Source organism: Anser anser, assembly GCF_964211835.1.
Source record: "Anser anser genome assembly, chromosome: 1".
Taxonomy (NCBI): domain Eukaryota; kingdom Metazoa; phylum Chordata; class Aves; order Anseriformes; family Anatidae; genus Anser; species Anser anser.
The window spans coordinates 173,081,472-173,102,732 of NC_139720.1; the positions used below are offsets into that span (position 1 = coordinate 173,081,472).

Sequence of the window (21,261 nt, forward strand, 5' to 3'; positions counted from 1 at the left end):
AGAGAATGAAAATACCTCTCACCCCTGTAGTTGATGAATATGAATTCATTCAGTCATACTTCTAGCTCCAAGCATCCCTAGCTAACCTACTTAAACATTTCCTCTATATGTTCAGCGCTTTTCTTGGAAAGTTTTTTTCATTTCCTTAGTAATATTTTCTCTTTTGTGATAATACATATAACCCATTAAATATACAAATTTTATTGACTTTAATCTCATAGGTAGTTGAAGAGGATATAAAAAAGCAGTGGATGTAGTTTTATAAAACCTTTAAAAGTGAAGGGCATGGCAAAGGCACCCATCTTTGCAGATGGAGATGTGTCTATTTCACACCAAGAATGAAATTTTGTACATGGCAAAGAATGCATTCTTGTCATGATGTCTTTTTTTTTTAAAAAAAAAAGTTTAAACAAGGTCAGACATTCTTCAGAGTCAAGCTAATGCAGTGAATCTGATTTCCTTATGCATCCCACCCCCCCAAAAAAATCAAAACTAAATCAAAGCATAACCATTGTTTAATAATAATGATTAAAAAAAAAAAAACACAAACTAAATGGGAAAAAGTACTGAGAAAAACTGTATGCTGCTGTACAAGAAAATGATTTTTATTCCTTTAATAAAATACATTAAATAATATGGAATATTTCCTTATGTTTTAGGCTTGCCTTTTTATATGATTTGCTTGGGGTCTGATATATGTGTTCTATTTATTGTAGTATATTTCTTCTGAAGTATTGAAAAGTTCCTTTCCAAGTGCTCTTGTCATTAGAAACAAATTAGAGAACAAAAATATGAAATGAAGAAACATGATATGTTCATGTTCATGTTCAATCAGCTACAAAATGTAGGCCACACAACAAAGGCATTGCTATTGAAAGGAGTAGGTTCAAAACACTTCATACTTCCTCACATGTCCAGAGAATAAGGATCGAAAACAGACATTAAATGTAGTCTTAGTTGTACTATGGAATAGCATGAATCATCAATTTTGTGAAATGTGAACCCCATATTCCTGTAGGAATTTCAGGTTATTTAACATCTTATGCCTTTTTGCTCCAGCCAGTGGGAAAAAGGCCATATTATCAGAAAGACATTTTGCGGTATTTTTCCTACTTTTCCTACTTCATTTAATATTGGTTAGGAAAGGAAAGAAACAGTGTGGGGATTTTGTTTGTTTGCAACTTCAGCTTCTCTAGGAACTACAACGTAAGTGGCATGTAGTAAAGATCCCATGTAGCAAAAAAACAGTGGAGGAAAAAGACCCAAAGCTATTTTACATGCTAAGAGTTTGTGACTGAGGTACAGTTAAAGAGCAGTTGTATCATTTGCAACCAGAATTTCTTAGAAGGCTTTTGTCACCAATCTATTGCTTCAGAGTAAGCCTTCTTTTCCTGAAAAGGCATAGAAGTTGTCAAATGCTATAATCAACCAACTCATCCAGTTTTACGGCAAAATTAAAAACCCCTGGGGATTTTCTTATGGCTAAAATCTTCTGTCTCACTTTTGATCACATCCCAGAATGTACTGTGACCTCTTAAGTTGTGATGAGACTGCTTCTACTTTGTCGCTTTGTGGAATTATAATTGACTCCTCAACCCAACCACCATAAATTTAGTTGGGGGCAAGTTTCAGTCTACAAGCTTAGTTTCACTCAAGCATGTGGAGTCCTGCATAGTTTCACTACAGCAGGCAGATGTCAGAGTTTTAGCTGTAAGGCAGAGTTTTCTGTGTTCAGGAGATTGCATCCTTTCCACTTGGATTTGGTGCCCAAAGCATAATGCTAAATTAGTTTGCTATCCCTAGGGTATTTGCAGTTTTAACACATTTTTTGATATTCTGTTCCTGTGTATGCATATATTCTTTGATGCATACAATGTGTGTATATCGTTCATGTGTGTCTACCCACATGTATAAATTGCCACACAAGAAGCACTGTTTACTCTCTTCTTTCTTGTCTCCTGAAGTTTCGTTGTTAATATAAGGACTTAAAGATATCATGTTCATATTACTGATCAAATAAAGTTTAAAATAGTTTAAATATTTGTTCATTAAAAAATACTTTCACTGTATTTGCTTTCCATGAACATTGAATCTCTTTGATTTTCTGTGCTTACACTGTTTGACTCTTGCTACACCAAATAAACACCTCTGGAAAAAGACAAGGAGAATGCAATTTGAAAAGGGCAAGGAATATAAGCTGAATATAGCCAGTGTCAAAATACTAAATACCTGCTCTTGCAGCACATTCAGTCTGATGAGACTATATTTTCTTCTGTGATCCTCAGAGATGTCCAGCGTATAGCCTTTAGAGAAATCTGCCTCAGACTTAGCTAGGTATTTATATATGGATGACTTTAAGAATGATTTTTTTTTCCATTTTTTTTTTTTTTCCCCATGGGTGAGCACAGAGAGTAAGTGAGAAAACTGCCCTGAGAGAAAGTAAGAAAAAGTGAGATAGTGACTTCTGTTTCTTGGTAGCTGCTCATCCTTGTGTAATTGTAGCGTTTCTTGGAGAGCCCGTTAATCCTTATAGGTTGTGTAAAATGATTCCCTGCAGATGATCTAATTGAAGAAATTAAGGTGGGTTTATTATCACTGTTTAGTAACTGGACCCATAGTCTTCTTATTGTATTCTCAGATTGAAGCAAATGCTAGTTAGGAAGAGTGATGGCCATTTCTTCTTTACAGCTGTGGAAAGAATTAAGTAGTTTCAAAGCTAAGCTGATAATCAGGTGGGTGAGTCAGGGGTTAATTTACAATTAGAAGGTCATCAAATTTAGTATTTGCTTTTGATTAAATTTTTCTTGACGGTCAGTTTTTGCCTCGATGGCCTCTTTGTTTTATTAATTAAAAACAGCACAGATAGAAGGATTTATTGAAACCCAGAAGAGAGAACAGAGAAAACTTCAAGGAGCATATTAGCATGTAAAAGTGAGGGACTCATCTCTAAGGTAACAAATTTCAAGATATTTTATAGTTTCAACAAAAGTCAAGGATAACTAAGCCCACGCTGGTTAGAGAAGTAATGTATCAGGGCTGTAGTACAGGTCCATGGCCTGCTGCTCCAGAGAAAATGTAGTAGAAGCAGAGAGACTGCTGACATAAAATGATAGCTTGGTTCTACTTGCTCCTTTACCTTTACCATATTTTGTTATTTTTAATGTATTTAATGTATGTATATATATTTTTTTGTTATTTGTTTGTCTTTTGTTATGCCAGCTATCAGGTGTATTTGGTGGGTATCTGAAGGTCTGCTTTTTATCCACGAAGAATGTGCTTGTGAACTGTGAACAGAGTTCTTGTTTTAATATATATTTTTTTTCTGTCTTATTTTTCGGAGTTGAGCTCTGAGTTATAAAACGTAAATGCAGTTCATAGACTCTGATGATTACTCTCAATTTACCAGCTTTTAGCTAACACAATCTTTCCAGCAGATTATGGTGTTTCTCAGGTTGCCACGCCTTTTTGATTTAGGCTGTCTCTTGTCTCAGAAATCACAAGTGAGATGTTAATAACGTCAATAAGACTTAGTAGGAAAAAGAGAGTCTAACATACCTTGCTTAGTCCTTTTGTCAAAGCCAGGAGCTTAGGCTGTCACTTGAAATTTTTGGGAAGATTATATCTAATATATGCATATAATAGTTAAGTGCAGTCTTCAGACTAATAGATCTACTACTTTTTAGGCCATTAAGCTGTTATAGAGGTCTTGCAGTATGTAGTAGGCTCCAGTGCACTCTCATCAGTCTTTTTAATCTAAAACTGCTACTGAAAACAGTCTATTTATAGTTCCTTAAACTAACCACAGAACCCCTTGGCCTGTAAATAACCAAGAACTACTATTCAAATAATGACTACAAAATAAGACACATCTGTATTCAGGGTCATGTTTTTCAGGGGCTGTATTTTTGCAGGGCCATGTTTTCAAATGAACAACTAAAAAAAAAAAAGGTAGTACAAATCTTTTGCTGTGTAGAACAACTCCTGTTTTTTTAATTGGGCTTAGCCTTGCACAGCATTAGCTAGGGCAATTTTTTTTCCAACTTTTTTTGAAAGAAATTGTCAACATCCTATCTGCAGTTAGTTACATAAATGTAAATCATGAATAGCTGGGCTGCTATCAGAAGAGTTATTCTATATTAACAGTTTTCAGTCAAATGACAGAATTTGGCATCTAACTGGATTTTTTTATTATTATTATTCTTTATTTACTTATTTATTTTTGTGCTCTTAAAGCCCTTCAAGCTACAAGGGAAATTGTTTTGGAGTAGCAATTAAAATGGACATATCTCATTAATGTTTTTAGTATACCTTTGTAACATCAGTCCTCTTTCAATTCATCAGGGAAAAAAGAAAATATCGAATTGGAATTGTCAGAAAAATCTGCAACATTCTCTTTTAAGTCCTGAAAATATAAGCAGTTGGTCTCTTTTCTTAAATCTCAGAACTTCCTCTGCAGTTAAGGTGCAGTTCAGGAAAAAATCAGGTACAAAGAAAAAAAAAACAAGTACTGTAACATGATCTTGCTTCTGTTGCTCTCTGAAACTGCAGGTGTGAAAGGAGGGTAACATAGCTGTACTACTTTGCTCAGTGTAAGACTTTGGAAACCAGGTTGGCTGTAGCTGCTGCTGAAAGAAGTCTGTTGTGCACATCAGAGGGGGTATGTGATGGATGTCAGGCTTCTCCTACCAGCCGTTTTCACTACCCTCACTCTGTGGTGGCAGTAAGACAGATCTGTTTTCCTCCTGGCTTTTCCTTCCAGGTTTGCCCATACCCCTTTATTACAATGAGTAAAATATTTGTCTGTCATGGGAAAGAAAAATCAAATTTCAGCTGAAATCCTGAGAACTGTTGAGATTGCTCTAGTTAGATGCTAGTGTTCAGCTAGTGTAGCTCGGATAATATGTGCAAGCATGGCAATAGTTTTAGATCTTCTTGTGTTTTGCATATGTTGCATAACCTGCTCTCAGTCATGCAGAAAGGAGCACGAAAAGTATGATAAAGATCTGCACTGCAGATGAGAGCTTTGCAGCAGCATCAAGGAAGAGTTTTTTACCTTAATTATATTTTTTTTGTGATTTCTGAAGAGCTATTGACTCCTGTTAGCACGCTTAGATTTTTATCTGCCAGACATCCATAAAGGAGAAAGGTGCTCTTCTAGGATGCAAAGAATTTTGGTTGTTGTTTTGCTTATAGACTTTTTATGTTCATATTATTTCCATTGAAATAATTTTATTTTTTCTTTAAGAAATAAAATAGATTTTTTTTTTTTCCCTTGGTAATTCAGCTTAAGGTTCTTGCTAAATGCATAAAAATGTTCTGTGTATTATTTTATGAAAACACAACTTCAGCATATGTTGCAAACTTAAATTCATTTGAAGTAGTCAGTAAATCATGAATGTTCTGTGTGCATATATATGTATTTGTACAAAATTGTATGTATATATTTTGAAGGTTACAGAAAAGCAGCATTAGAAAATGTCTCATTGTGCTCATCATAGACAATTTGAGAATTGGGTTCTGTTTTACTGAAGCACAGGTGTGTGCTATAATGAAGGTTATAGCCACCTAGCAAAATTATGATAATTGTTTTATATAATTTTAAATAAAAAAATGGCAACATGATTATAAATTATTTTGTCAACAAGGAGGCTTTAAAAAAATAAATCATCTGTCAGGGAAAAATGAACATTCTTTTCAACAAGAAAGGTATGACCAAAATGTTAAAAACTAAAAAATGTATAATAAATATTTTAAAGCATAATTTTAATGCTGTGGAATATTAAGTGTTGTTCATTACAAAACTCAATTTAAAAAAAAAAAAAAAGAAAAAACCCAAAAACTTACATTACCTACATCTTGGCTAGTAAAGAAAAAGTAGGATAACTAACTGTCAAATCTGCTGTTACTTACTGTAATTGAGACAATGAATTTTGATAAATGTTACGAATAATATAAAAGCAATTCTGTATGTATTAGTCTTTTAGATAAACCAATACCAAACATTCATAATGGTATTGGAATGGAGAAACTTACTCTTCTCTTCCACAAAGTATAGTTCTAAAATCTTGATTTAATGTAGTCAATTCTGTTGGCTTTCAGCACTGAATCTGTGTTGTCCTATCCAAACTCTATTTATTTAGGTTTCAGACTGCAGTCAGTTTTCAATTCAATTTTATCCTGTCATAATGACTGATTGTATACTGTTTCTGTGTGCTGTTAATAGCTGTCATGTGCTGTGCAACTGTTTCAGCAGTAGTTGGTTTCCTCTCTTTCTATGTTTGGTATTTTCAGTTTGCAGGGCAATTAGAACTTCTGAATAAAGAACAGTGTAGAATATGAAGATTTAATACTGTAAAAGAAACAGAAGCAGGGCAAGAGATTGTATTGAAAATGAACTTTGAACAATGGAATTTAAACACTGCAGATAGTCTTTGTGATATTTTGATTGAAATGTTTGTTTTATCTATCCTCTACACAAGTAAACTCCAAAAAAAGTTGTAAATTTATTAAAAGATTGCTGAAAGTTTGACACCTTTACACTTTTCTTTTGTTCCTTTCTTACTAAGTTTCCTTACCCAAATTTAGACAACCAGTTGAGAGCCAATCACCATATCCATGCAAAAAAGTTGCACCTGCCAACCACAGTTCTAAGATTCTAAGATCATTCTAATTCTGTGATCAGCCAAACAGGTCAAACGAACTGCAAAAGACGACAAGATAACTAGCTCATGCTGAGACATATTCTGGACATCTAAAGTAAAGTGTGATGAGTTATATCAAAGTCTTCAGATAATGTAGGTATATATGAAATATGAGAAATTTGTTTAAAAAGAAAAAAATATATTTATATAGTAATTATTGGGTGTTCTTTATTGGTCACAGTGATTATCCTGAATTTTAAGGCTATTTGGAAGAACCAGTATGATGTACAGTTGAAAATCCAAAATCACTAGAAAGCATGCCATTTAACTGAGTATAGTTTAGAAGTTATGCCATCAAATTTCAGGACACACAATTTATACAGTGATGAACTTAGAAAGGTATCCATATCTTTTACATCATTGCACTCAAGATATTAGTTATGGCCAAAGAGTAAGGACATCTTATAAGTCAGTCAAGAATTTCTTGTTAGTATAAACAAATGCAGTCCTGCTCCAAACCTGTGCTTCTCTAGCTGTCCATGGGCGAGCTGTTCACAGCTGTGAAGTTTGCAGTGCCAGCCTGTGCCCTGTGCTACACTTGCAGTCCTGTGTGCCACATATTGTGTCCCTACTTCTTAAGACCTCTGCTATTGCTTGAGACAGTAGTTCTCTACACTACTTCATTTTGCTAGAGTCATAAATCTCTCATTCCACATAGAATAATTGCTTGTTACTGCTGTCTATGCAAAAGTACAATCCTACCACACAAAGATAAAGAAAGTTAGTAACAGATTTGCCATTGCTACCTGGCCAACTAAAGGAATTGCTGTCACAATTAAACCAAGTAAAACAAAGCTGCAGATCCACAAAAGCTTGACCAAATAGACGTGGCAAGACTCAGTCTAGATATCTTAAAAACTTAGTACAGAGCATACAGCCTGTTAAGGTAAAGGTAATACTGCATTACCAGGTTACATAGTTACAACATGTTCATGGAAGGGATTAAGAAAAATGGTGGTAAATAATGGAAAGTAATGACTAGTGCATATCTGACTGTGAAAGAAGACAGACATCCCATTCATCTGGTTGCATTACACAAGTGTCTACATGCTACATGCCACCATGTTGTACTGGGTCTAGCTGGGATGTTAACTTTCCCTGCAGCAGCCCATACAGTGCTGTGCTCTGCACTTGTAGCTAGAACAGCACTGGTATCACACCAGTGTTGTGTCTGCTGCTGAGCAGTGCTGGCACAGCATCAGGACTCTCTCTAACCCTCCTAGAGGGTGGGCAAAAAGTGAAAAAGGAATATCACCAGGGCAGCTGACCTAAACCAACCAAAGGGATATTCCATACCATATGATGTCACACTCAGCAATAAAAGGTGGAAAAAGGAAGAAGAAGGGAGGGGAGGGCTCTTGTTGTGAAAACATCTGTCCTCCCAAACACCATCTATGTGTGTTGAGGCCCTGCTTCAAAGCTGTGGTCAAGCATCACTCATTTGTGGGAAGTAGAGAGTAATTTCTTTCCTCTGCACTTCCACAGAGCCTTTGCTTGTTTTTTTTTTTTTTTTTTTTTTCCCCTCCCCTTGCCCCCTCCCTTTTCCCCTTTTTTTCCCTTTAGTTAAATTGTTTAATTAATAATAATCTTTCCTTAATAATTATTTTTCCCTTTAATTAAATTATCCTTATCTCAACCAGTGAGTTGTTCTTTCCTTTACTTCTTCCCCTCCTCTTCTAAGGAGGGGGAGTCAAAGAGTGGTCGTGGTGGAGTTCAGCTGCCCAGCACGGTAAAACCACCACACATGTACAGAATAGATTATTTTCATTTTTATATCTTCTCATATGTTATTTTTTTTATGTATTTTCTGGCATAAGGATATACAAGAGTTTGTCAATAATGAAGGTTCCTAAGCCTCATATTACATAAAAAGCATAATCTATGAATACAACTGTCTTACCAAGGAAAATGGAATTGCTGTTTTTGACCATTAATAAGATTATGCTCTCAAAATTAGGCTGTTCAAGAAAACATTTTCTGTTTAAAATCTTTACTATTAGAGTTGCTATTCTCTTACTAGTTTCCTTTTTAGAAGTCACAATGACCACACTGGATGATTTTTTTCTCACACAACTGGTAATTTAATAACAACATTGATTTTGGTGAAATTGTTCTTCATTTGCCCCGAAAGAGCAGAGAATCAGATTAATTCACCAAAATTATTTTCTTGCCATGTTATAAGAACTTATTATTTTTCTCTAGAAGACATTATCATGGTAATTTTAGTGGGGAATAGGTTAAAATAATCTTAACCCAGTTGGACAAATAGAGTCAGCCTGCTGCTGTATTATATAGCCCGTCTGTTCTGCCAACTTATTTTTGATGAGTTTCTTAGAAATAGTTGCTTTTATGCCAGTGACTTAGGGTAGGATTGTCTGTAATTATGCTCTTAGTAACATTGCAAGTATAAAGAAAGAAGAGGAAAAAAAAAAAAAAGGGAGACATAAGTCTTTTATGGGACTTCTTGTAGGCTTCTGTCTCATTATGTTAACAATCTGCCTAGAGAATGGTGTCAGATTTAGAGAGCAGAAGAGATTGATTTGCTTTTCAGGCCCTTCTACCCAGCCTAATTATTGTGTTACAAATGGCGATTCTTTCACCCCTCTGAAGGAGCACTTTGATTAGTGCCTGCAATGCAGGTGCCAGGGCTTAATACGGTAAGTGCATGTCAACTAGTTTCTTTCATCACATAGTCAAACTGTATAAAACAGCCATTGCATGGCAGGAGCTGATACATTGTTTTACCATAGCTTATATGAGCTTAAAATTGATAGGGTTAGAACAGCTACGAATTCTGCCATCCCTTTTTGTTTAATGATTTATTTTGTTATTCTCGTAAACACAGGCATGATAGGTAGATGTGAAATGGAAATAATATTACTGTACAAATAGGTAGTTTGTCATTGTAGAAATTTATTTAAAAATCAGATCTGATTTTTCCTTCCCCCAAGCCCCTAAGACAATTCTGAATAGTTCTTCTCACAGTTTCAACATTTCTGGCTCACTTCTTTGCTCATGTACTTAGTGACTTGACTTATTTAATTGCTTTATTATTGAACAGAAGTAGAGTGATGATCTTTTTGGTTTGTAATAGATTCATTTATAGATAGTATTCTTTTAGCAGTTGACAATGGCTAGGTAAACAGAGGCTTGGTTAAGTAAACAGAAAGACAAGATTTTATAGTCAGCACTCATTCCTTTAAAATTATGAATCATCATTCATACCAACTTCAACAGAATTCATATCAGACACTTGTCTTCCCATCAACTTCCTATTACAAGTTTCTCGCTTTTTGGTATGTTATCTCATCTGGTTGAGAAATAACTTTTTTTTTTTTTGGTGTATGTCTTTCATTATTATTATTTTTTTTCCACTTTCAGTACACTGAAGTTAAAAAAAATGTAGAGGAAAGCTGGTGTAAGATTCTTTCCAAAATAATTTTATACAAGTTAGTACTAAAAGAAAAAAAAAAAAAGGAAAAAAAAAAAAAAGAAAGGAGGTAGGATGGGGAGATTGGTGGGGGAATGCTGCTATTCTAAATGGCACACTGAATGGCTCTTGGGATCCCTGAAGATATGATGTTTCTGAGTGTTTGAGTTTGTGGCTCAGAGAACACCAGCTTCTTCCTCAGCTACCTCATTCCCTTTGAGTCCTCATTATGAACTTTTTAAATTCCTGTCCCATATTTAACTGGTTAACATTACACATTAGTAGGTGTCTCATACACCTCAAGTTATTTTTCTATGTACAGTTTGATACATGTTCCTTTCAAATTATGTCAGAACATATTCTGACTGTGCAAAGACGGTTGTGTCTGCTTTTTTGATGTGTATGTATTTAGTGTAATTATTAGCAACCTATATCAGTAATTATTACAACATTTGTTACTTATACACCAAATATATCTAATACACAAAAATAACGCTTGATAATCATTTCTGATTTGACATTTGTTCCTTGATTTTTAAATTTAATTTTCTAATTAACATATTATGGGGAATGTATCTAGCAAAAATACTATTCATAAGGTGTTAATATAATTATCCTACTTTCAATAAAATAAATGGAAAACACAGAGACAAATATCAAAAGTGAAATTAAAAATATATAACCTGTTGTCTTACTACAATGTCCAACACAATTAAGAATTGTATATTTTTGTCAGTCCAGTAATTGCTTTTGATGGACCCAAACAAAAACGTTATGTTTTCCCAATTAAAATTAATTTGTTTATATTTTCACATTTGAGCCCACTTTAGCCACAGAACAGTCTTCCTATACGTGTATAGACTTATTGAAGCCAGGCATTAGTGAAGATGAGTAGGAATATGAGAACTTAGAAGTGAGAAGAGACATTCACTGCAAAATTTTCCTACCCACCTATATTTTAAAATTTGACTACCTTGTTCATATCTTGTTTGACTAAAGTAATATTGACTCCATGCATTTTTGGTGGACTTCCATGTCAATCTACTGAAAAATTATGATATTATACACACAGATATGTAACACAACCTCTTTGCACAATTAAATGGACATTGGTGAGCCTTAATCCTTCATCACTGCTAATCAGACTCCACTGGGTTATTTAGCTGGGATCATTTATAAGGTGTTTGAGTGCTGTTATAAGACTTAAGAAATAGAAATAATAATTATATTATAAATGTGGTTATTTTTTACTTTATACAGTACTGTTCTGTAAACATCACTACATCTAGATAATGCTATGTCTTTAACTCTCACCCTGAGCATGTGCACTGTAAACTATAAATATTGTCCAGGAATTCCAGGCCAGTGGTGAATTTAAGACTATAGCTAAATAAAACAGGGCCAGAAGCTCATCATGGCTCAGAATAATTGTCTAGATTTTATAAAACTATCCCCCTCTATACAGCAGATTTCTCTTGGAGAGACAACATAATTAAAAAAAAAAAAAAACTGAATGGTACCTGTTTTGAGTTTTCCTTGTAAAATCCTGCAAGGAACTCAAAGGGCAAATTAAAGGTACTTTTTGTATTATTAGTGTTCTCTTCAAGCTTTGTTTTATTATGTTTCAGAACTCCTTGTAATTTCCTTTTTATTTATTATTATTATTATTATTTGTCCTGGATGAAGGTTATAGAATACAACATAGTATTATAAAATGCTATTTTGTCATGTGCCTCTCATTAAGAAATTAAAAACTTTTTATGAGCAAAAATGAATTAAATCTTGCACAAATATATTAGAGACTCTTAATGTACTTTTGCAAAGTACTTAACAAAAGACAAACAAGCAAACAGGTAAAAATGCGCAGTCTATGAAGTTAAAGGAGTACAAATTAGAATAAATGGAAAAAAGACAGGAATAAGAGATTATGTTTACTGTCAGACGTTAAGTTCCTCTAGTATAATGGTATATATAAACTTAGTCTTTTGTTACTTTTTTTTTTTTTTTTAACCCTGACTCACTACAATGTGTAACATACAATGCACATAACTTAAGATTTGAAAATGATGTTTATGCTCAGTGTTTTTGAAAAATGGTATCATATACTTGACTGTGATTTAAAAAAGTGATCATAAACAGGCATTGGCACTCTGGCATTTGCATCATGCAGCAGAATGATTTGGAAATTTGGGTTCATATACTTTTAATGAAGTAGTAGTCAGGAATGTTAACAGACCACACTTTCTCTTGTATACTAACGAAAACTTACCATAAGTGAGAATAGAATTTGACTGCATATTTACAGCAATCTCACTAATTAGATAAGAAAATCCAGCTTAATCTCCAGACCTGTGAATTTGAATTCAAAACATTGATTCAGATTAGACAATTATTTATGTTGCTTAAATTAAAGTATGGGGAGTTTCAAAGCTATAGCAACATGTTATCATGCTTGCAACACTAATTGCAAGGTAGTTTTTTCAGTAGCATGTGAGAACATGAGTATCATCTATGTCATCATTCTTGCTTGATGCATAATTATGACCCGGTGCTTTAATTTGAATTGTCCAAGGGAAGGCTGAATTAACCTCCTTGCTAGTAAATATTACAGCTGGGATTCTGTTAGTTCCCTGCAGAGATCTCCAGGCAATATTTATCAGAAATTTCAAATGCAAAATAAACTTTTGTGCTACAACAGTCAGTCTGCACAGTGATATGTGTGCAGATGTAATAAGTGGCAATATGTAGTTACACAGTGTGAATTTGATCCTGTTGCACCTCTCCTAACAATAATGCTTGCACATTTCCAAAGTTCTGATGCACAAACTTTTACTTTTTATAGCTTTTATGGGAATGTGTAACATATTTTCCTAGTGTAGAAACCAACACTTTGTAAACTTCTTTCCAAATAGGAGTTAATGCTTGTAACAGAATCACTGAAGTTGTGTATTTCTCTGTCTTCCTTACATGGTTTCTGATTTGAACTTTTATTCATCTGTCTAGATTTGTCAGTGTGCTTTTATATTTTTACTGTAAGATATCCGGAAGGTTGGCCAGGGAGCCTTGCTAGGGTTTTCTAAGGTTAGGAGGTTTGAAACACGTGATACTCTTAAGTTGTGCAGAGACACTTAAAGATAACAACAACAGTAAGAAGAAGAATGACAATATTAGTAATAATAGCAATAATAATAAAGGGTCATTGTTGCTGTGAGGCTCTGCAGCAGTCAGTGCCAGCCCAGCTCATCTCCAGTGAGTTGAACTGTTTTGTCAACAGCTCCATCTGCAGCCCATGGGCAGCCGAGAGCTGCACACTGCCATCCTGGGATGTGCTTGCTGAACACAGTTGTCTGTTAAAATTAGATTTGAAAGGCAACACCTTAAAACACCTTTTTGCGGTTGGAATTTTGGCACTGGCAGGTTTTATATGATTTCTGAAAGTATAGCCGTAGGCTCTGTCAACGGAAATGCACTGTGAAAGAAGCAGGGAGGGAGAGAAAGGAGAAACGAGCGATCATTGCTGCTGAAGGCCTGCAATCAGGCATAATAAACTCTCCAGTCAGCTGTTTAAATACATACACAGCAAATTAACTGATTTTTTTTTTTTTCTATGAGAGAAATGATTTCTGTGAGTATGCCTTTATTTACAAAGGCCGATTCTAAGCTGTTGGACACTTGGTACCATCTCCCTTGTGATCTGAGAGTGCGAGCAGAGTAACTCATTCTGGCAGAGCTGTGATTTTAGTTGTTTGAATAACTTGTAAGTCCAGCAGTGGCAAAGTCAGCAGGGTTGTCTTCAGGGTGTGAAAAAGAAGTTAGCATGGTTTTGGTCTATTTTCAGCCAGGGTCTGTATTTTGGCAACACTAGAGGGCTGTAGAAGACTTTTCTAGACACCTACAAGTGACAGAGTTCTCTCCTCCCTCCCTTTCCCCCTCCCCCCTCCCGGGGAAAAGTGGTGGTGCTAATGGAAGTGCTAGTGCAAGGCAGGAGGTGTAAATGTACATCCTAAACTACCTTCAAGCACTAGTTTGAAATGTCTTTAAATTAGCAGAATGCAATGAGTTTAGTTATGAGTGCAGTTATGATGATCTGTATCTTTGAATGCCCTGACCTTTAATAATGTAGTAATTGCCATTATTTTATAGGATCAGACAGAATAAGTCATCTCTTCTTTACTTTATTTCACACTTTAATTAATAGCATGTTTTATTTATTTATTTATTTATTTATTTATTTATTTATTTATTTATTTTACTGGTTCACTTTCATCCATTGAGCCAGTTCTAATGGTATAGTCTCTGTATATAGTGTTAAAACTCTGTATGGTGTCTTCAGAACACCTTCAGATATCTTTTTTGACCTCTTGGTGCCCTGGAGAAGTTCAAATGCCACTCACAATGGACAGGAACATTAGTCAGTAGGCAACAGTCATTCCCTGGCCTCAAAAAACAGCACACACAAAACCTTCCCTTCCTATTCTCACTGATCATGACAGCAATCCTACCCACCTGTCTGTAGAGATGGATGGGGTTTTGGTATATTCTAAAGATTAACAAATTTAGATCACTTCAGATAGGTGTGGAAGTAAATTCTGCAGTGAAAGAGAACTCATATACCTTGTCATTAGTTCCCTATCTTTTACTCTAAAGTAAAGTACTGACAGTGCTGTCAGTAATCTTAACACATGGGGAGTGAGTCAGTCTCTCAAAAAAGCAAGCTTCAAGTCATTTTGGGCTTTATAGGTCAAAAACAGCACTTCAAACTCCACTTGAAAAACAACAGGCAGCTAGCGCAGATTTGGAGAGCAGATATCAAATGCTCATAAGGGGATACAAAGCATATCAAGCAGAATGCCACCTTCCTATACAAGTTTGTTTCTAGGATGATTTCAGGTGCAACTCAATGTAGAGCTCGTGTAAGTAGCCAGATCAGCTACTTGATAAAAACATATTTGCAAATGCTAGAATTTGATGACATATCCATAACACATAAATATAAGGAGAAAATTGTATTAAATATAAGAAGAAAATGTATTAAAAGGAGAAAATTATCCTCACCAATTTGGGTGTTACAAGGTCAAGTAAGATTGCACTCAGAGGGGTGCAATACTGCTCAGTATACTTCAGTTTCACCTAGAAAGAAGTTACTTCCATCCAAAACCATGTTTACTTGGCATTGTCTTTGCCATTGCCTTTTTGAAATTGCTATATGATTCTCTGGAGATCTTGAATAATGTTGGAGGAAGTCAGAAGCAAAAAAAATCATTCCTACATGTTTTTTTGATCTTAACAACTTTACAGTCTTTACAGTGTTGTAAGTTGTAAGTGTGTAATATAAGCAGAGCTGTTTTGGTTTGTTTTATTTTGTTCTGTTTTCTGGAAACAATTCCCCTTGTTTTCAGAGATATAGAACTAAAACAATGACAACAACAAAAAAACTCTTCAATTTCAAACAAGTTTTAAGACTTTTTCATGACATGATATATGAACAGTATAAGTGAATATATTCAGATTCTGCTGGTTGGATCAACCCTTCATTTTAGATGCATTTTTTATCCACTCCTATCACTTTATTGTTGTAATAGATTGCATTTAATTTTATGCATCCATGTAGTTTTGGAAATTGCAACATTATTTGCTTAGTTAGCTCAGGACATATGAACCATGGACCATTTTCATAGCACCTTTCATAAGAGGTCCTAGTATGTTTTATGAACTCATTCAACCCATGCTCATAGTATTGTGAGGATATTTTACATCATAATGAAATGCAGATAACTATGGATAAAAGCGTGGCAGCCAATATGTTGATAGCAATGTGTATCAACATTACATGACATTATGAAATAGGAAGTAAAGAATGCAGCATCCAGACTGCAATATTTTTGGTGTCTTTTACTCAGGCAGCTTATTAATTATATATAGACACACAAAAATATATATTAATGTGAATTATAATTAAATGGATTTTGTTTCAAATTAGAGAAGAATAGCAAAGCTTTTACTAGCGTTTTAAGTTGTCAAAGTACAGTGCTGGTAGGGTTATTGTTGCAATGTATTGATTACAAGAGAGGAAAACAATAGATAATTGGGGCACGTGGAAAAAAAAGTCTTACGGAGTTGAAAGCATAAAATAAGAGGTAGCACTATCCCTTTTTTTTTACTTTTTAATTTTTTCTTCTTAGCAAAATTCTGTAAATCTGAATGAAGTGGGATACATAATTACTAAACTGTACAGAAAAGAAGTTAAAAATGTATAACAAATTTGTGCTATTATAGCAGCTAAAGGAAATTTGGAGACAATGTAGTTCATGTTTGCACACTATTTTGTTCTGATTTAATGGTGAATGCATATGTGATGTTGCATATGTAATGTTTATAGGGAACTTGGAACCCCACTAATCACCTGATTAAGGATCATCAGAGCTTATGTCATTATAATATTTTTGCTGTGCATCAAGCAGTGCTTAATATCCTGTGAACCAACCATTCTGTATGATCTTGAGCTCTTTGTAACATTAGTGCATTACTATGTGTCCTTGAAGAACTGAAGGTAAAAAGATACTTCGTGGTACCAGTTATTTAATTTCTTGTATTAATTTAGCTGAATATATAGCAAGTTTCTCAGCATCGTGTGAATAACATGACCAAGCTGTTCTGTATTTGATTATACAAATAAAGTGAGCTAACTTTGAAATATGACACATAAATTGGTAAGGGGTTAGTAATAAAGAAACAAATGGCTAATTTTTATCAAACTTGGTAAAGTGATTTGAATTCCACTGTGATCACTGTAAAATCCTGGGAAGATGGACCATACCTAGAGAGAAAACTATTCAGGAGAGCAGTTACTCAGAAAACTTTGCAGAGAGAAAGAAAGAGTAGACAATCAGTGGAATGTGAGCACACTAAAGTGAAAAAGGTAACTATGCAAATACTAAGACTCAACAGATTATATAGTCCTTGCTCTTGGCATTAGTGTGACTACTTTATGAACACTGAGTTTTATTCTGGTGCCATCAGTTAGATAAATAAAACACTGAATGTCAAAGAAAACAAAGAAATGATTGAAAGGACTGAAACACGTGTTGTATAAAAGCTGAACTTAGTCTAAAAAAAAAAAAAAGACTTAGCTGAGATTTGATTAGAAGCTATAAATACCTACACAAATAACAAAAATTGATGATACAGGTCTATTAAGTCAAGAATATATCAAAGTGTAATTGTTAAAAGCAGAACATAGACCAAATCAAACTAAAAATAAGATGGATATTTTAACTAATCTTGGAAACTACTTTCTGATGCAATTGATGGTTTTTCTGTCACTGGAAATAAAAATGTGACCTTTATTCATTCTCTTCTTTTAAAGATACGGTTTAAATCAACCTTAAATATTGACTTTGAAGCAAAATAATTAAAGTGTAGTATCTATAACATACAGGAAGTCTAATAACCACAATAGTATTTCCTGTCCTTAGAAGTGCATTAACCTAAAATAGAAACTGTGCACACTTTCTGTTTCTTTTAATTTACTTTCTGTATCCTATCTATTAAACTGTGTGTTAATTTGTTGTCTTCTCCTGAAAATACTGTGTGTAGAGAGTTTCCTTTAAAGTTAATAAGATTAGTGGATATGGACTCATACCCTTAATATATAATGTAATTTATTTGGATATTGGCTATCTTCCAGTTCATACCATAACGAATTCTACTTACCTGAAAGCATACCATTTTTTTTCTTCCTCTCAAGAATGCATGGCTTTGCACAATTGACCAAGTGTATTATGGGAGAAGTTCATCTTTCTACAGAGGATTAGGTATTACCCTTCCCCAGAGGCAGAATGCCAGATTGATTTGATGGACTGGTTTACCATAGCAAATTGCATATTCCAGAAGCATTTTTGACCAAAAGTTACTGGTCTATAGTGTACCATCTGCTGAAAGTCTGATCTCTCTAAATTTAGATGATTGCTGCAGTCAATTTGGATAGTAAATAATTCATTTAAACATTGTAGTAGACAGTTTACCACGTGAAAGCTTGCTCCTGCTCCTTCTGAAATTTTAGCTAAGTGGAATGGAAAACTCATGTATAAACACAAATACATATTTCACTACTTTGAACCTATACAATTACTTACACACATACAAATACGTATCAATGAAATCAATATTAGAATGTGAATACATGAAACTGACACTCAGCACAATAAGATAAGCAATGAACAATGAACTCAGGTAATGCAAACTAATGGCACAGGGATTATATTACTTTGTGATGACAGTTTATAGGATGTGACATCATACTGTGTGTATTTTTTAAGTGGGCTACCCTGAGAATGAGGGAAGGCAATACTGAATATGTGGCTGCAGATTTTTTTTTTCTTTTTTTTTTTTCCCTACCTGTCCTTCTGTCAGATGGGGTATTTTGTAACTTTGTGAACAGTGAATGGTGCGAAGCCTGATTTGCTGATTAAACTGTGTAAATTGGCAGTGTGTCCTTGTTAAACTGGTGCTACTCCTATAGCTTGTGACTGCCCACTGGGCCAAAAAAGTACAAGTTGCAAATGTCTTACAGGCTTGCCATTAAAATTAAAGCTTTCTTGATGGTGAATTTGCAGACATCCCTCTCCTGTACCCTAATATGTCCTAACACCACGTTTAAATGACAATAGCCAATGCAGATTGAACTAAATCAGCAGTTCTCACATGGGTTTTGTATGGGTTTTGCTCATGTTTTTCTATCATATTGTTTCTAAATAGTCTACACACTAACAAATTAGAGAAGACCAGGAGTTGTGAACTGGATGTTTCAGCTTAGATTAATTTAGTTTAATTTTCTTTTCTTTTAAGCTTCCACTTGTCAATCCTTGAGACAGGATGACTGCAACCTCATATGTTCTGTGATTCTGTCTCATTGTTTCAGGATTTAACGTTTCCAACACTCTGAAACAGGTTTTGCTGCTACTGTGAACCCTTGCATACTACCTATCAGCAGCTTCAAAGCCTTTGTAACCCTCATGCCTAAGTAAAGATGGCATTGCTAAGTAACTTTGAAAGGTAGAATTAAAACACATGTAGTATATTAGGAAATTGCAGTACTCTTTCAGATATAATTCATGTTGGAGGATTTAGAAAGTAGCACAGAGCTGACTCTAATTTTCATTATCATTCACAGGAGCCAGTGGGTGGTTTGTTACTCAGGCATATATGTGGAAGCAGGATACTCTTAGTTAGTGTGATAGACAGTAGCTGGATCTCACATAATGTACAACATTCACAGGCTTGACTGCTTGTTCAACATGGTCCTGCATTATAATTTTAAATTTTAGCTGTTAATGACCATGTTACCTATATGGTGGAATATTATAGTGTTAGTATGGTCTGCTGGCACTGAATTCTTTATATTGCTGGGGACAGATTTTTTTGGAGATGATTTTCAAATTGGGAATGGTGGTAGCTTTAAACTAAAACTGTTGTTCTAGTGGGAGGTTTTATTTGTAATGTTGTGGTGAACACACTGAAACATTCTGATAGTCACTTGGAGCAATTTGTCAAGAGATATTAAATACAAATTGAAAAAAAATGTATCTACATGTAGAATTCAAGTAATCATAAAAGTCAGAATTCTGCAAAATTTAATTTATGTGGGAGCTTTGCTGTTTTCTTTCCTTCCAAATTAACAAAGAGAAATATTGGTACAAAAAGTTATTTCCTCATTTAGAATGAAAATGAAAATAACTAATGTGTGATCTTCCCCCTCAAACTTTAAATAACCACATAGTGCATGTAAATAATTAGGAAATGCTAATTACTTAAAGGTCACAGAAAGGGTTTCAAATTTTTTAAATATCCTGTGGTTTCCTTTTTATAAAGCACACTAATTAAATTTCATATTAACCAATTTAATATGGTGTCATTTTATTGCATTATTCTAAATGGAAATATGTGGAATTTATGCTAGTATAGGATTTCTTATTCTGCTATTTGCTATTTTTGCTGATTGACACACATCTGAAAGACTGCTTAAGAAATGACATAATTAGTCTATTTGCATTGCCTGAAATTAGGTGACCTTTGGTTTTGGCAGTAATTAGACCATCCCTGCTGTACACTGTTTCTTCCTGGTAGTCACTAACCAGGCAGAAAAGGAGCCCAAGCAGCTCATTTAGTGAGCTACAAAAGATTTTCAAATGCCATTAAAATGGACAGGAAGTTATAATTAATAGTGTGGTATCAATTTATCATCCATATGTATAAAGAGTGTATGTAGGCGTACATAGTGAGCCTAATTTTTACTAAAGATGTTTATAACTGGTTCTCTAAGGCTACTGAAAAAAAAGTATATAGCTGTATAGATAATGTATATAATCCAAAGAATCCAAAGCCACATCCCTTTTATACTATGGTTTTTGTCTTTTTTCTTTTTTATTTTTTTTTCCATAGAAGATATTGAAAGTCAATGTTGTAAATTTTGGAATAATATTTCTACACTATTCACATAGACTCAGAAAAATCTCTAAGAACCAAAATCCGAGGTGCTTGCATGCTTGATCTTATATGGATAATATGTTCCATGAATATTGTCATACAATAAGATCTGGATTGTCGTTAACACAAATTGAAGGTCCATGCCTTTATTTCTGGCAGTTAATTCAAGCACCCAAGTTGATAGTGTAGATTAAATAGACTACTAGCTTAGATTTGACTTGTGTGATCCAAGTCGCAGGGTAGAATTAATAAAATTGTAAAGTACCTCCAGTAAAAAACTCACTAGAACTGGATTTTACCTAGAATGTCAGAACTGCTGAAGATTTACCAGTAAGTAATGTCTGCTTTACATCAGCTGATTAAAATAATTGATTTTTTTTTTTTTGCCCTTGAATCTTAACCCATTGTACGTGGGACAGTATTAAAAAACAAAACAAAACAAAAAAACAAACAAAACCCAACAACAGAAATTACCATAGTCAACTAACTACCTTGATGTGTTCTCCTTTTGTTGATCATAATGGATGTCAGTTAAAGTCCTATAAATTCAGAAATGCTGAATACCAGCAAAGGATTTTTTTCATAGGATAAATAGAACCTTCTCTGGGAGGTTTAAAAACATCAATCCTCAAATATTTTCTTGAG

At 34.2% G+C, this 21,261-nt stretch overlaps 1 protein-coding gene across 16 annotated transcripts in view; it reads left to right on the forward strand.

The window, feature by feature from the left end:
• Positions 1-21,261, forward strand: part of PCDH9 (protocadherin 9) — an 803,467-nt gene that overhangs the window by 386,054 nt on the left and 396,152 nt on the right. Inside the window, exon 3 of one of the 16 annotated variants that reach the window (XM_083820660.1) lies at positions 4,549-6,783. The exons of the other annotated variants lie outside the window; for them this stretch is intronic. Within the exon in view, the coding sequence (XP_083676786.1) occupies positions 4,549-4,554 (6 nt within the window). The 3' untranslated portion in view covers positions 4,555-6,783. Of the gene's footprint in view, positions 1-4,548; positions 6,784-21,261 lie in introns of those variants that run through there. 16 annotated transcript variants of the gene reach the window in all.